Source organism: Parasteatoda tepidariorum, chromosome 11, assembly GCF_982258835.1.
Source record: "Parasteatoda tepidariorum strain Cologne lab strain chromosome 11, Ptep-v5.0, whole genome shotgun sequence".
In the NCBI taxonomy this organism is placed as follows: Eukaryota; Metazoa; Arthropoda; class Arachnida; order Araneae; family Theridiidae; genus Parasteatoda; species Parasteatoda tepidariorum.
The window spans coordinates 28,145,243-28,161,176 of NC_141765.1; the positions used below are offsets into that span (position 1 = coordinate 28,145,243).

A 15,934-nucleotide genomic window follows, 5' to 3' on the forward strand; every position below is an offset into this window, starting at 1 on the left:
TATCTACAATTTTATGCAGGTAAAGATAACTAAACTACTACATTTAAAATTTTATTAAAGTACTTTCAATAAGTATGACATAAGTTCTAAGATACACTAAAAAAATTACCAAAAAACTCATGTACATAAATTAACATGTGATAAACGTAATAAAATGGGCATTGTACTTAATAATGAAAGAAAAGCTCGATAATTAATGCATCTAACACTGTAACAAATTTATTTTAGAACCTGAAAACATTCAACATATGCTATTACTGATTCCGTAACTTAATTACGTATCAGAAATAAATAATTTAACAAAGATAAAAGAAACATGCAAAAAAGTTACATTATGAATAAATTCTTACACTAAGAAAAAATTTTAACGGTTTGAAAAACGTATCTTAAATATGCTAATTAATTAACCCAGATGGTTAAGATGATTCAAGTTAAAGATTTAAAAAAGGCACTGAAAATTCATACATTTCTTATTATTTTTAAATAAAATGATAAAAATGTATCTTAGAAATAGGATAAAAAGAGTTTTATAGTTATAAATAATATTTTGATTTACATAAATAGTCACCTAACCCCCCAAAAAATGGTCTACTATACAACCATTCTTTCGGCCTAAATATTGGGATTATGATTTCCAAACTGTGATGGATTCCCCTCATATTTCCAGGGACAAAAACTTAGATCATTCAGAGAAATAAAGTTTTCAAGAGAAAATTTTTTGTGTCTGATTTCAAAACTGAAAATATCATCTGCACTAATAAATTAGCAAAAAAAAAAAAAAAAAAAAAAAAAAAAAAAAAAAAAGAAGACGTCAATTGTCTTTTTAGAACAACTAAGATTTTAGAATTTCCAAATAATAGATAAGAAGTTATTCATGATGTATTTTTTGTGCACTGCACATGCTTATACATATCATACATTGATCGATTGTTATTTAGTTGGATAAAATATGAGTTTTAAAGAGTCTGTTAACAAAAAAGACATAAACCCATTTTCATTATTTTAAAATGCTAGGAACTCCTACTTGATTTATTACAACAGTGCATTATTTTTTATTACATTTATCACTTAAGTTATTTGAAGATAAATACTGAAGTCCATTACAAATCCTGCCATTTTAAAACCTTTAACAATAAAATAGAGCTACTTTCTCTTTGAGTAAACACCTCACGTATCACAACTAAGAAATATAATTTGCAACTTAACCAATGAAAATATTTTATATTAATTAAATATTTTTTTACATACAAATAATAATAACTATTAATATTTTAAAGGAGAAATTCACAAATCTGAAAATCACAAAAGCACAACATTAATTGTGTTATTCCATAGTACAAGTTTTTTTTTGTTTTTTTTGTTTGACTAGAAATGAGAATATAGCAACACTTTTTGACTTTCAAAAGTGTTTCCTGCAATATATGAAGTACATTTACACATTTAATTTTCCAATGGATCTTAAAAATATTATTATGTAATAAAATCACTGATTTTTATAAATACATTGTGCAAAAGTGAGAAGTTTATTTCTCACTTTTTATGTAATAATAGGCAACAGTTTTAATTACCTGAATAGTATCAAATGTATCTAATTTCACATGGAATTTTCTTAAAATGAAATCATAAAAAATGTACAGTTCTGATTTTTCAAGTTTAGCATTCATTAAGAATTTTTTTTTTCATTTTTTAACTTACTTTTATCTAAAAGTTACTTACTAGTCTTTAACATAGAAATACATAAATAACTTCATTCGACAATTTAAGTAACAATTTATTGGTAAAAAATATTCTTATTTCTAAATATATAAGTGAATATCATAAAAATATTTACAACTAAAAATTCTTTATCAAATAAATCTAATCAATAAATCACATATTAAAACATAAATGTAAAAAAAGTAAACAGCTTAAAAACATAAAAAAAGATCATATATTTACACTGGCATGTAAAACTTATCATTCATCTTTACAAGGTAAAAAATATTTGTACAAGCTTTAGTCCTTATTAATGTAGTATGCATTAATAAAAATAAAAGTGAGTTAAAATTAGATTTTTTATCTAATGATGGAATTTTTATGAATTAAAATGTAATCTTAATGTTTTAAAGTACGAATTTTATGTTTATTACATAGAGCCACCAATTTATAGGTAGCAAAAATTAAATAGCAAATTTAAAACGTGTCTTTCAAATAAGATTAAACTTGATCTTAAGTTATTTGAAGCAGTTTGTTCATGTATGCTGTATACTAATGACATTTAGGAATCAATTTCATAATCTAGTTTGTGAACTAAAAAAAAATGTGTTTGGAAATTTCACTAAGGTCTAAGTATAAAATAAAATAAAACAAAGTAAAAAATGCAGGTTTTTGTAAATGAACATGAAAATTAGAATGCAATTGAAAAAAAAAAAAAGAGTTTTCAAATTTAAAGAGAAAGTTAATTTTGCTTAAGTAAAAAGTGTTTTGATGAACATGATACATGAACAACTTATTGAACCTTTTAAAACAAGCACAGCTCAAAAAGCATGTTAGCAAACTGATAGTCAGTAACATAGTTTAATTTTTATTTTCTTTAATGGAATAAAAATAGTTAATTATAATTGTTATCCAAAAAGAAAACTAGTTTTCTTTCTTTTTCTATACAACATAGTTTATACAATCCTTGAATGGGCACTGGTGAACACAATGAAAATTATGATCTTCCAAAATGTGAAGCATTTCATGCTACTAGAGTAGAGGGAAAGCTGTTTTCATATTAGTGAATTTTTTAAGTTTCTCACACCAGTGTATATAATGAAAGAAATTTCACATGTGGATGGAAATGTTTTTTTAACATAGCTACCTTAACACAGTTCTTGGATTGACATTAGGCATAATAAACTTTACTTTTTGCCAAAATCTTTTATCACCCCAATGTATAATGTGTGCATTGCTAAGACATTGTTTAGCATCAGAATCAAGAGACTTGAATGAAATTTTACCTACAACAACAATGAGAAGTTTATGTTTGTGGTTGCACTGGGATTCACGATAAGCCGTTTTTAATTCGAAACGACAACGTTCGTTTCGTAGAAAGTGTTCTGACAGGACGATAATAGTCCGTTGACTGCATTCAATGGCTTCTGTAACAGCTTCTGCAACATATTCTGAAAGAGGGAGGTCACGATATCGCAGGCAAAGTCTATAGGACGGTTCACCACATTCCAATTCAGGAGTTAAAAACTGTAAAACAAAAGTCTCATCTTTATTACAATAAGACACAAAGGCGTCGAATAGCTTTTCAGATTCAGCAGTATAAGTATTTCGCTTGAAGAGACGAATTCCATATTTCGTGTACAACCAAACTTTGATATTATGCCTACATAAACATATTAATATCATGATGATTAACAGTAAACTGATAATGGGAATGGCAATATAATATAAGTGGAAGGTTAATTCAAAATAATTTCTATAATTCGGTTGTGAACAGGATGACATGTTAAATGCAGTTAAGTACAGTCCAGCTGTTTCATTATATCGACATTGTATTGATTCGACATCTCGTACAAAAGAAGCACCATGTAGCCATTCGTGAAACAACTCCAAGTAATCACAATTGCAAATCCAAGGATTATGGCTTAATCGGACACTCGTTAATCGAGAGTTCCAATTCAAATTCCATACTTGAAATTCTTTGATAAAATTATGATTTAAATGTAATATCGATAACATTTTTAAATTTTGAAAAGTTATATTAGCAACAAATGTAATTTTGTTGCCTGATAAGTATAATTCTTCTAAGTGTATTAAACTTTCAAATTCATAACCATAAAGAGCAGGCAAGTGATTATTTTCGATGTTCAAGATCCGAAGATTTACAAGTCCATTAAACGTTCGATTATCTATTGTGTGAACATTACTATTGTTCAAAAACAATGTTCTCATATTTTTACGACCTATGAAAGCATGACTAGATAAACGACTTATATCATTACCATCCAGATATAAGTCAGTAACATCCATTGGTACAACTGAAGGTATAGATGCATAACCTTGTGAGCTGCAATCTACAATATTAGTATTCCAAGTTTGGTCTGAAAAGCAAGTGCATTCATCAGGACATACCATTTCACAATCACAAGCATCAAATTCACAGCAATGGCACAGAGCAAAACAATGGCTTCCATATTTGCAGAGAAAATCTGACGATTTTGACTTAGATAAATGTATGTATGAATGAGGTCGAGTAAATGATAGTTTGCATACTACCTCATTAAAATCAATTATCCGAGGGAAATTATTACTACCATCTGGCTTGTTTATATGATGAAGCCATTCCATATTGCAATCACAGAAAAATGGGTTTCCTGAAATAGCAAATTGCGGCAATGGTTTCTTAAGAGTATTTTGGTTAAGACGAAAAGTATTAATATCTAAGTTTTGAATTTTATTGTTAGATATATCTACATACGTCAGATTGCTTTTAGCAATAAAGGTAAAAGGATGTATATTACTAATTCGATTATTATTAATTCTTATAACTTTAATTTTGTTGGGAAAGGAAGCCCCATTAACATCAACTAAATAATTATATGAAACATCTATTTGAACTAATTGAAGAGTATTTTCTAATTCATAATAATTTCCTAAAATCTCAATTTCATTACTATGAAGGTCTAATTTTTCTAGTTGAACAGGTATAACAGCATAATCAAACCACTGAACTTTATTCCTTGATACATTTACATGCTTAAGTACCTTTAAGTTCATGAATAATCCATTTATATCAGTCAAGAAATTATCACTTAAATCAACTTTTATTAATGATTCAATATCATCAAAAACACCATGCTGTAAATTATAGATCTGATTTTTTGATAAATCTAACTCTTTTAGAATAGGCAGGAGTTTGAAATTTTTAGAAGTTAAATTACCTATTTTGTTTTGAGAGAGATTAATGTAACGAAGTTGCTTTAATAATAACAAAGAAGAATTATACAGATCAGATATATCATTATTTTCTAAATTAAGGCTTTTCAGAAATTGTAATGCAGCTAATGAATCTGGTATAAAACTTAAATTGTTACTTTGAAGAGACAATTTTTCTAAGGTACTACAGTTCTTAAAAGTATCTGGATGAATCATTAAAATATTATTAAAAGCAAGATTTAAATCACTTAAAACATATAAACCATTTAGAGTAAAGGCATCTAAATATTCTAAATGATTGTGAGAAAGATCGATCGTATGAAGATTATATAAAGATGAAAATGAATTATCTTCAATAAAACTGATTTTGTTATGCGAAAGAAAGAGCATCTGGAGTGAATACTGGGATAATAATAAAGTGCTGTTTATGAATGTTAATTCATTGTTCCTGAGATCTAATAGAACCAAACGAATTAGATCAATAAATGGTTGATGAATTAGATTACTTGAAAGATGATTTGAGCTTAAATTTAAAACAAGCAGTTGCTGTAGGCCACTAAAAAAACCAGATGGAATACTGTAGATAGCATTATCTTGCAAATATATTTCTCTTAAATCAGGGGAATCTTGAAATAATACAGCTGGAATCTTTTTTAACATGTTGTTGGACAAATCAATTATTTGCAGAAACTCAAAATTTGTGAACAAAAATGCATCCACATCTTCAATGTTGTTGTGTGCTAAATTTAAAAGACGCAACTTTCTTAGTTTTTGGAGGTTTTTTGGAGTTATTCTGTTAATTTTGTTAAATGACAGATCCAATTCAGATAAACTACCGGCACAGTTTCTACTTCCTTCATAATCAGAAACATTATCTTTTGACAAGATTGTAGATAGATCATTATGAGTCAAATTTAAAATTTTAAGAGAATTAAGTTCGCATAATAATGCATCAGAAAAATTTTGAAGGTTGTTATAAGCTAAATTAAGAACAGCTAATTGTTGCATTTCATCCAGGCTATTATCATCCATATTAAGCGAAAATATTTTCCAATAGTTATTAGTGGTTTGAATAGACAAATTTCTTAAATTTTCCAATCCTATAAATGCTTCCTTTGACAAATATTTTAACTTGCATTGATAAATATTTAAAGACTTCAAATATCGCAGATGAACAAATGACAGTGGTGCAAGGTGGCTTTCGAAGTACATGGGATCACAAATAATTGTTAAAGAAGAAGTAGATTGACTTTGAATTAAGGAGAAATTAGTTGCAAGAACACCAGAAGCAACAATCCTTTCAAGATGGCAAGTCAAGGATACATCATTATCATTTAAGGCAGTCCACTCACAATCTTCTGGAGCTGTGTAACTAATAATTCTTTTAATAGTGTAGAGGAAAAAAAGCACCATCACCCAGTTGGCCATTTCTTTAGGAAGATGTCCAAAGTGAACTTGACTTCTAGTTTAAAAGAAATAGAAATTACACTAAATTTATAAAGAAAAGTTTCAAAATGAGAATTTAAATCACACACTAAAAAGAAATTTAAAAAAAACATATATTTATAATTTTTATACAAATGAACCATTAAAAATGATTAAAGGTTGACTATGCAATGAATGTTATATTACCTAAATGACAATAAGTATATTTTTTAAAACTGAATGATGTAATTACACGTTCTTTAAAAAAGCAAATTTAAAAATTTCCATTCTAAATTTAAGACTTGTGTATAAGTACAACATAAACTGAAAAGAATATAATATGATTAACTTTTGATACAATGATCGGTTTGACATAAACTGAGGGGTAGTTTTAATAGATTTAAATATAAACCTTAACAATTGGGACCATATTTTTTTAATTGCTCCCTTCCTATATTTGAGGGTCAAAAATCTGAAACTGTCAAAAATATTTGATATTTAAATATTTTAATATTTGAATAATAATATTTGAATTTTAATATTTTAATATTAAAAATATTTAAATATTTGAATCCAATTCTCCCTTACTTAGCATATTTGAGGTCAATTCCCAAATCACAGAAATTGCATCATAGTATGAGAAAATCTGGTCGTTAACATCCAAAAAACCTGAGCTGTTCTTATTTCTTTTTGTTTCAAATTCGCACACTAGATCTTAAGTCATTAGATTTAAATGTGTCACTATGTCATTGAAAGCAATAAAGGACGTCGAAAATTCAAAGCAATTAAAAAGTTTTGAAGAAAATCTAAGTTAATTTATATGAACTTAATACCTGGATTTAAACTACAATATGAGATTGTAATGTCAAAAGAAAGAAGGGATGATAATTTAAATTGTTTTTATTTTAAATAAGGGTATTTCATAATCACCACTCTTTAAAATACATTTTTAAAATCTTTGTCAGAAATGAAGTAAAAAAAGCATATACAAAAGGTATCGCTAACCAATATTTAATCGTGGAATAAACAAAACTGCTATCAAAATCTGGCGAATTACTAGGAAAGAAGGCGAGAGAGAAAGAAACATCAAAATCAGTTTAATTACCAAATGAAATTGTAGGTGTTTTTAATAACTACCTTTCAGACTCTTCTCTGTTTCCTCTGGCAACCAAACAGGCTTTGATATTTCTGTTGCCGCCTTCCACTTAAGTTATTTATCGAATTTCGATAGCACTTCATTGTTTCTTGCTTGAATATGAATTTGCAACACCTAAAGTGTTTTAATATTTTTTCTATTCTAAAATTATACATTAAGGTCTGTGATAACATCCAGTAAAATGATAATAAATAAAAATGCAAGACCTTGATTAATACAAAAGTATAAGACTCGTTCTTAAGTTTTGTTCACTTAAAAGTATAAGACTTGAAAAAAAAAAAGATTTAAAAAACTTAAATAACATAGACTTATTTAAAACTTAGTTTTTATCTTTAAGAGAATGATTAATGAATTTTGAAAACGTGTCTGATTTCAAAATTTGCACCATAAAATTTAAAATTACAGTTGAGAATATTTAAAAAAATAAGTTTTTTTTTAAAACTCTTCTAAGTTTTTTTTTTTTAGTTATTGCACACAAAATTAAAAAAAAAAGTTATAAAATATTAAAAAAAAAAAAAAATTTTTTTTTTTAAAATATGAACAAAAATGGTACGTTTTAATATCCCCCTTTGAATTTATTTCACCATGTTTATAACAAAAACAAACAGTTGAAAAGAACTTGATTAATTTTTAAATGAATAAAAAAAAATATTTAAATATCATACTTACTATAATATACATATTTTGACAATGACTTGGTCATCACATCTGGTTACAAGTTTTACATTTTTGAAGCATTGAATAATGCAATAAGTAACAGCATTATTAAATTACATTCATTCAGGGAAAAATGATTATTGGTATACTTTCAAACTTATAAGACTTCTTGATATATGATGCCATCATCATTATGAATAACTTGGAACATTCATACAAGCATGGCTTAAAGATATTCTCAACTGAATGTAGATACATATTTTTTTGTCCATATAATATTACTTGAACTTCATTGCTAAAAAGTAAAAAAAAAATAAATAAATATCAAAGGAAGTATGAACAAACATGTTTCACTTAATCACTTCACAAATCTACAACAAATTAAATTATAGTCATATATTCTCCGAAAAATCGGTTAAAAGTTCAGCTATAATATCAGTAACTATCTTAAACCGCAATATCGTGCAAATTTATTGCAACCGTAACAAAGTGTTAAACAGAACCATATTTCCCTTCAAGTTGAACCATATCATCATATAATCAAGTTAAAGATGGTTTAATTTGCACGATAATATGGTTCACAGAATTAACCCATTTTCAACCAATTGTAAGCGCACCATTTCAATAAATATTTTTTCTTATTAACATTGTGACATACCATATATTTCACTAACTTTATTTTTCTACTGTTTTCAAGGTTTCTGAGGACATCTATAAATTATTAATTAATTCAATTGGAGTTAACATTTTCTGTTGAAAGATTTTCAATCTACGCTTGTTTTTCATTTATTTATTTATTAAAAAAAAAAGGGTATTGGCACATTTGACTCTTTGAAAATGTATAATTATTCCATTTGAGATTATGATGGATTAAAGTTTCAAGTTCTGTAAATAAAATAAAAATAAAAGAAATGTCATATAAAAATTAGTGTTCAACTAAATGATTTGGGTAATGGTGCATAAATGTACCACTTTATTTCTTCAATAAAATATTACTTTTCATGCGTGAAACATTTTTTGTGTCTTAATGAAAATAATATAAGCATAGTTTAATAAAAATAGTACCATATTTTATAAAATTATGCTTGGCCAAAAATGGATTAAGGTAGCCGCGAAACTGTACGATATTGTAGTTCAATGCATTCCAAAATTTCTAAAAGCAAAAAAAGGACTAATTTTTTTTCTGGAATACAATAATGTAATAAAGTCAAAAATACACAAAAAAGTAAAAATACAGATAGCTGTTTCGGTGCTATAAGCAAGTACCATCATTAGTGTTGAGATACAGAAAGTGCACTTATATGTCTTTGCATTGAGAAAAGTACTTATTTATAATACTGAAACAGCTGCTGACATTTAGTTATGAAAACCACTATTATTTAATTCAATACATTTTATTAGACGGAATCATGATGAAACATGCCTTAATACATGAATATTCAAACCAATTTGTTAACTATTATAATTGAAATAGATTGAATGTGACTGTAAAATGTAATAAAGCTTATAACAAGTATGTATTTAATAAATTAACTACATACTTATTTGCCAAGCATACTTCTGACCTAACTAAAACCTTATGATGGAGGTAAATGGGACTTAATAAATTTAAAAGATTTCAGTTTTTATAAAAATATACATCATGCAACGTAAGCGGAGAAGCACTGTATTCAATGAACGAAAATTTATTCATTTACTATTTAATCCAGCAACTGACTTGGTGAGATCATATATCTTCTGGACAAATAAACGAAACTCTTTTAATTTTCAAGTATAAATGAAGAACTTGGGGCAATAAGTCACACTTTTTTCCAAGTGACATTTTTACACGTAGCTGTTTCTTGGTATTGTTTCCTAACAGATATTTTTCAAGTTGATTCTAGATAACAGCACAGTACATAAAAACATTTTATTGCATTCATGGTAATATGGTGTGTGTGCTTTTTATTTTATTTTCAAAACCAAAAATGCTCTCACGAACAATTTGAAAATGCGTCTTTTCATTATAATGCCTCTAACTCTTCACATTAACGAGCACTCAAATTTAGTACTTGTTCATTTTTTGAGCATAAATTAGTTTTTACATTCTACCTGTGAGCACCACGACAATGAGAACGAACGAATAATGAGGGGATAATGAAAATTGCTGAATTAGTCGCGAACATTAAGATGAAAATACTTGATACATGTGAAGGGCTTTTTTTTTAGTACTTTACTGTATATACTTGAATATACATTTATTCAACTTATGTTACGATCGGCAAGTGGCAAAAAATAATACCCCGAATAAACTTAAATTTCACAGATTTCAGAAGCTATTATCTTTTAGAAAATAAAGTTTAAAGGTATCAAAAAAATGTTAAAATGTGCATTTCCCTTAAGCAGTTTATTTATTTGCTGATTTTCCATTCGGAAATAAATATTGATTTAAAAAAGTTTTTCGTATCGTTTTAAATCTTACTTTTAAACGGCCTATAATATTTTTATTTTTTTTCAACCCTTTATAAATAAGGTATAAAATAAACATATAAATAAAATATTTTTTTATGAATTTATTTGATGATAAAAGGGTTTGGCTTATTTAAGTTGTTTCGATGCATTTCTAATTTAATCTTTGAAAATCTGGGAGAACTTCTGAAAACAAATAGGAAAAAATAAGGGAATAAAATTTTCTTTATTTATAGATTGACGAATTTGAAATTCAGGAAGAAATCTTCTTTAAAAGTCTGTGAAAATTTGCGTATGATCATTCTGTTAAAAAATAATTTATAAAATGATTTTGTAAAAACAATTTATAGATCAGAAATGTAACAAATTGCAAGTCCGGATTTAATGAGATCCTGTGTGTAACGAATAAATTTTTTAAAAATGGTTGGCTGAATGCAAAAACGTCTACATGAAACTCTGCTGCTACGACATTATATGAAAGAATTTTTCATAAACTTCTTGAAAACTATTTTATTGAAGTTGTCAGAAGAGAAAAAAAAACATATCTGACGGGTTCGTGTTCATTCTACACACCTGGAAAGCTTTCTTTATTTTTATTTTTTAAATAGATTTTTTATGCGGATCTTTCAAAAAAAAAATTTATGTAGATATGCAATAAAGAGAAGAATGTGAGGCATGTGTTACGATGAATAACTAAACCAGTTATGTGGGAATTTAGCTACGTTACGAATTAATAAGAAATTGTAATCATTGCATGTTATGCAAACCATGGAATACTTGCGTTTGTTGCTCACGTGTCTGCCTTTATACACTAATCCAATTGTTTGTGAATCGTATGTTCGATTTGCTCCTCATAGCATCGTGTTTTCTTTAGTATTGCATTTATTTTATCGCACATATCTTTATAATGAAAAAAATTGTTCATTGAAAAACTGCCGAAAAAAAGAACAAAGTTAAACCATTTTATTTTATTTTATGACTGGCTTAGAACAGCCGACCCACTACTATCAATGTTCAACTCGGTAGACTTGTAATTTCGAACCCAACCCAGAAGGAACTCCTGGATCAAGCATTGGGACAAAGTAGAGGACTTTTTTATGGAACTAACCCGCATTTGCGTAACATGGAGCGGAAAAACACGAAAACCTTCATCTTTGAGTTATACACCTTTAACAACTAAATAGTGCTAAGTCTTTAAATTACTTATGAAATAATATTTACTTTTTGCGGTTTTCGCAATATCTCTGGAATTAACAAAGCGAATTTGCTCACATTAACAAAACTTTTATGTTTCATGTAAAAATATTTTCTAACATTTATTTATTATTTTTTTTTCTTTAGTTACAAGGAATATGAGTTTTTAAATTAGATTATTAACAACGTAAATTTATAAGACAAATTAATAATAATAATAAAATAAAATATGGGACGAATAATTTCTATCAAATAAAAATTTAAAAACAAGATTTTATGTAACAAAAAATAAGGTTTTAAAATTGAATTTTGTTTGAAAATCAGTCACGATTTATTTGATAAATTTGGACATACAAAATAATGTAGTTCAAAATAATCAGTTCCGCAGTGAACTGATCGTTAAGACATTGTTCCCAGCAGATCACCGAAGTCAAGCATCACTGGCTGCGGTCAGTGAGCGGGTGGGTGACCACTTGGATCAGTCTGAGTAGGGACAGAGGGTGTGCGGCATTGGTCCTCGTTAAACTGTTCTACCGTAAAGTGCTCGACTTCGCGTGCAGGTCGTCGGGCTACCGAAGCGGGGGTGCCATCCCCTCTGCGGAGGATCAAAATTGTGATGGCATGTCTTCGGATCATCCTCAGGGATGTTTCCCAGACCGTCGCCAATAGCCCATTGTGCAGCTCTAGTGCGACGTAAATGAACAAATCAATCAATCAAAATAATCAAAACAATTTCATTCAAAACATATCGATAATTGATGTGGATAAATTACTAACACCCTCAGAAACAGATATTTTATTCGAAGATAGCTCAATTGTCCGTTTCAGAAATTTCCGCATGGAAAAAAATGGAAAACTGAACCGATGCCCAGAGTTAAAAGGCACTAAGAAGTCAATTTGAAGGAATGGGGTTCAATTCTCAGTGGCGGTTCCAGTCCACCCAGCTTCCGATCATTGGGCATCAACCTCACTGGGCAGTAAGGGCAACTTATACGCAATTATGATACAGTACGTTACTTTCATTTACGTCGCACTAGAGTTGCACAATGGGTTATTGCGTGACGGTCTGAGAAACATAGGAAGATCCGGAGACAACATATATACGTCAAATTCCGTTTTACAGGGAGGACACATTAACATATCATCTATCCGCAGATCATAACTTTGACCTGAATTAGAGCACTATCAATCTCCGATCCAGTACCCCCAGAGATATTGATTAGTTATTGAAACTTGGAGGACTTTGCGACCCCGACATATTTAGAGTGTACCAGACACCATTTCGTTTTCGGTCGGCTGGGATCGAACTCACGACCCTTCGGAATATGAACCCAACTAGCCGGGCTATCCCTGCCTGCACAGTGATGACCACAACGTCTTAATAACAAAAGGTTACGAAATTGGGGAGTCTTAACCTCCATAACGGGTTAGTAATAAGGCTTTTTTTAAATGGAAAATTATTAAGAATATTTAAACACCGCAATTGAGGGAAGCGGATTGGTGGTTTAAAAACAATACAGTTCTGAAAAAAAAAAGACTTTCTGTCTTTGTAGGCTACTGTAAAATATTCTCGTGACAATGAAATGAAATGACCACAGATCTTTATATTATTCAAATGGTTGCAGACGTAAATATAACTTAATGAATGACATTTACTCAACGAATGCTAATTCTTGTCGGGAAGGAATTAGAATTTTGATCACGAGTACTAGAATTACTCTTACCACACTGAAAACGTAAAAAGGTAATGTAACAATGCTTGTGATTTGTCCACTTGATATTAATGTCTATGCGTTGTGGAATGAAACGAAATGAGAAACCGAAAATGTCTTACTTTGAATATCAAACAGAAGCCTAAAATCCAAAAAAGAATATTTGTACGGGGAGAGAATATTCTAGATGAATTCAGTAAATAATTATTCAATGAGTGAACAGGAAATTTCGCTAATGAGAGTTTATCGTGCTTTTGTCATAAGAAACATAAAAGAAATTTTGAAAATAAATGTTATTATTTTCTTACAAGAACTAAGGTTGCAGTTAAAACAATAAAATTACACCGACCATTTATATTACAACAGGATCACTATTATCTGCAGAATTTGGACTGAACCTATTGCGGATAATCAAAATATTTGGATGATAGAGGTAACATAGTATTTTAATCTATTTTCATCAAAACTCTGAAAACAGAGTTTTTCTTAAATGTTTATTAATAGTACTATAAGACCCGATGGCTCAGGGAATAGAGGGCTCGCCTCTCAATGAGGTAACCCGGGTTCGAATTCCAGCGATGGCTGGTCGATATCAATTCCGCCCAGGCACGCACTGACCACAGTGTTGACGAAAAATATCCGAAGTGGCAGACGGCTTCCCGTCAGGCTGACCGTGGGAGTTTTTGTGGGTTTTTCTTCATCTAACGCAAATGCAGGTGAGTTCTACGAAAAAAATCATCCACGAAGGCAAATTTCTCTCAATACTTGATCCGGAAGTTCCCTTGTTTTCTGGAGTGGGTTCAAAATTACAAAGCGACAGAAGTAAAGATAAGTAATCGTAAACTCAAAATTGGGTCGGTTGTTCAACGATATAAATAAAATAAAATAATAGTACTATAGATAGTATTTAATTTTATTATTATTCAATAAATATCAACTTTTTTTAGTAGGTATATAAGTTGTCCAAGTAGTATCCATAGTAAATAGGTATTTTATTTCAAAATTCACTTGGACTAATGCCCTAGATGGTACTCCTTTTTTGAATAAGCCATTTGTACAAAAGGTTTTCTCGCTATTCTATTCGCAAATAATTAAAGAAAAAAACTTAAGAAGAGCCGATTTTGGTTAGGAGAGGTGTTCGGATGATAAGAGGTTTCACTATATTTAAAAAAATAAAATGCTAAGCAGAAGTTTATCTCTTTGTAATGAGGCGAAGGAGTATTGATATTAGTAACGATATTAATCTTAATATAAACTTTTTCACATCATTTCTCAAAACATATTTTGAACTAGCTCTTAATTAAGAGAACAGTTTGCTTGTTGAACAATTAAGGCCCTTTTATACTTTATTTGTATTATTCCTATTCGTTTTGGTTACGTGGGAAAAATTATAACAGACATTAAGTCGGCTAAGTTTTGCTCATTGTTGGCATTTTTCAAGATTTGGCACGTCTTAATCAAAATGTCAGTATGAAACTAAAGATGATTGATGAATCATACATATTTGAAGAGCTAGGGGCAAGATAAGCTACTCTTTTTCCAAAGGTGACATTTTTTACATAAAACTGACCTTTTTAGTTGTTTCCAGAAAGACAAGTTACAAAGCTCCCGGAATTTTTCCTAGGTAACAAACAACACAACACAATTCAGAAACATCATATTACCAGTATGGAAATCATAGTGTTACTCACCTAACACGCTCTATCCGACAATTTTAAAAAGTGGCTTATTATTATATTGCCCCTAGCCCTTCATTTGTATACTAAGGTTTTGGGTTTAGTCCAACAGAAATATTTTATTGTCATCTTGAAATTCTATGACGTACCTGTACCCTTAATTTTCTGTTCCCTATTTTTGATCATCTAAGATATAAAAGAAATGATTTCACGGGAGGGAACTTATCTGCACTAATTAGCATTAATCGATATTTTAGGTGGAATTATCGAATCCAGAAACGCTAAAAAAATCTGATCATTGCATCAAAATTTATCTAGCTTACACTGTAAAAAATTTTGGATCAAATTACGGTATTAAGTACTGGAACTTTGAGTGCATCATTCGTAAAATCCATTTTTACAGGAAAACATTATACCGTAATTTTTAAAGTAATATCTATTTAATTATAGTGATTCAGTGACGGTAATTACTATAAAAATTACGGTACATCATATTTTTTGTTCCGTGATATGTTCCGATAAAAAGTACCGGCACCCTAAGTGCCGCTACTTATCGTAATTTGATCCGAAATTTCTTACAGTGTAGTTCGATTTTTGGAAAGAGGAATCGACATATGATTTTTCGTAACGACAGTACGTTACTAGTACGTACTTACCACTACGTACTTATTTTCTTATGACAATACAAAAATTTAATGAAGTGCCCCCTTCAAACGATTCCACATTCAACGATATTTTTTTTCAACGAAGAAAAT

At 29.0% G+C, this 15,934-nt stretch overlaps 1 protein-coding gene across 4 annotated transcripts in view; it reads right to left on the reverse strand.

Moving 5' to 3' along the window:
• Positions 1-2,623: 2,623 nt before the first annotated feature.
• The window catches only part of LOC107447341 (toll-like receptor Tollo), a 35,166-nt gene continuing 21,855 nt past the window's right edge, over positions 2,624-15,934 (reverse strand). For 2 of the 4 annotated variants that reach the window (XM_016062218.4, XM_043039060.3), the window contains exons 2-3: positions 8,162-8,444; positions 2,624-6,373 (exon numbers count right to left, since the gene is read on the reverse strand). In XM_016062218.4, the coding sequence (XP_015917704.1) occupies positions 2,839-6,339 (3,501 nt within the window). In that variant the 5' untranslated portion in view covers positions 6,340-6,373; positions 8,162-8,444 and the 3' untranslated portion in view covers positions 2,624-2,838. Of the gene's footprint in view, positions 6,374-7,473; positions 7,607-8,161; positions 8,445-9,214; positions 9,307-15,934 lie in introns of those variants that run through there. The other 2 variants (XM_016062219.4, XM_043039061.3) reach the window with 2 other exon arrangements.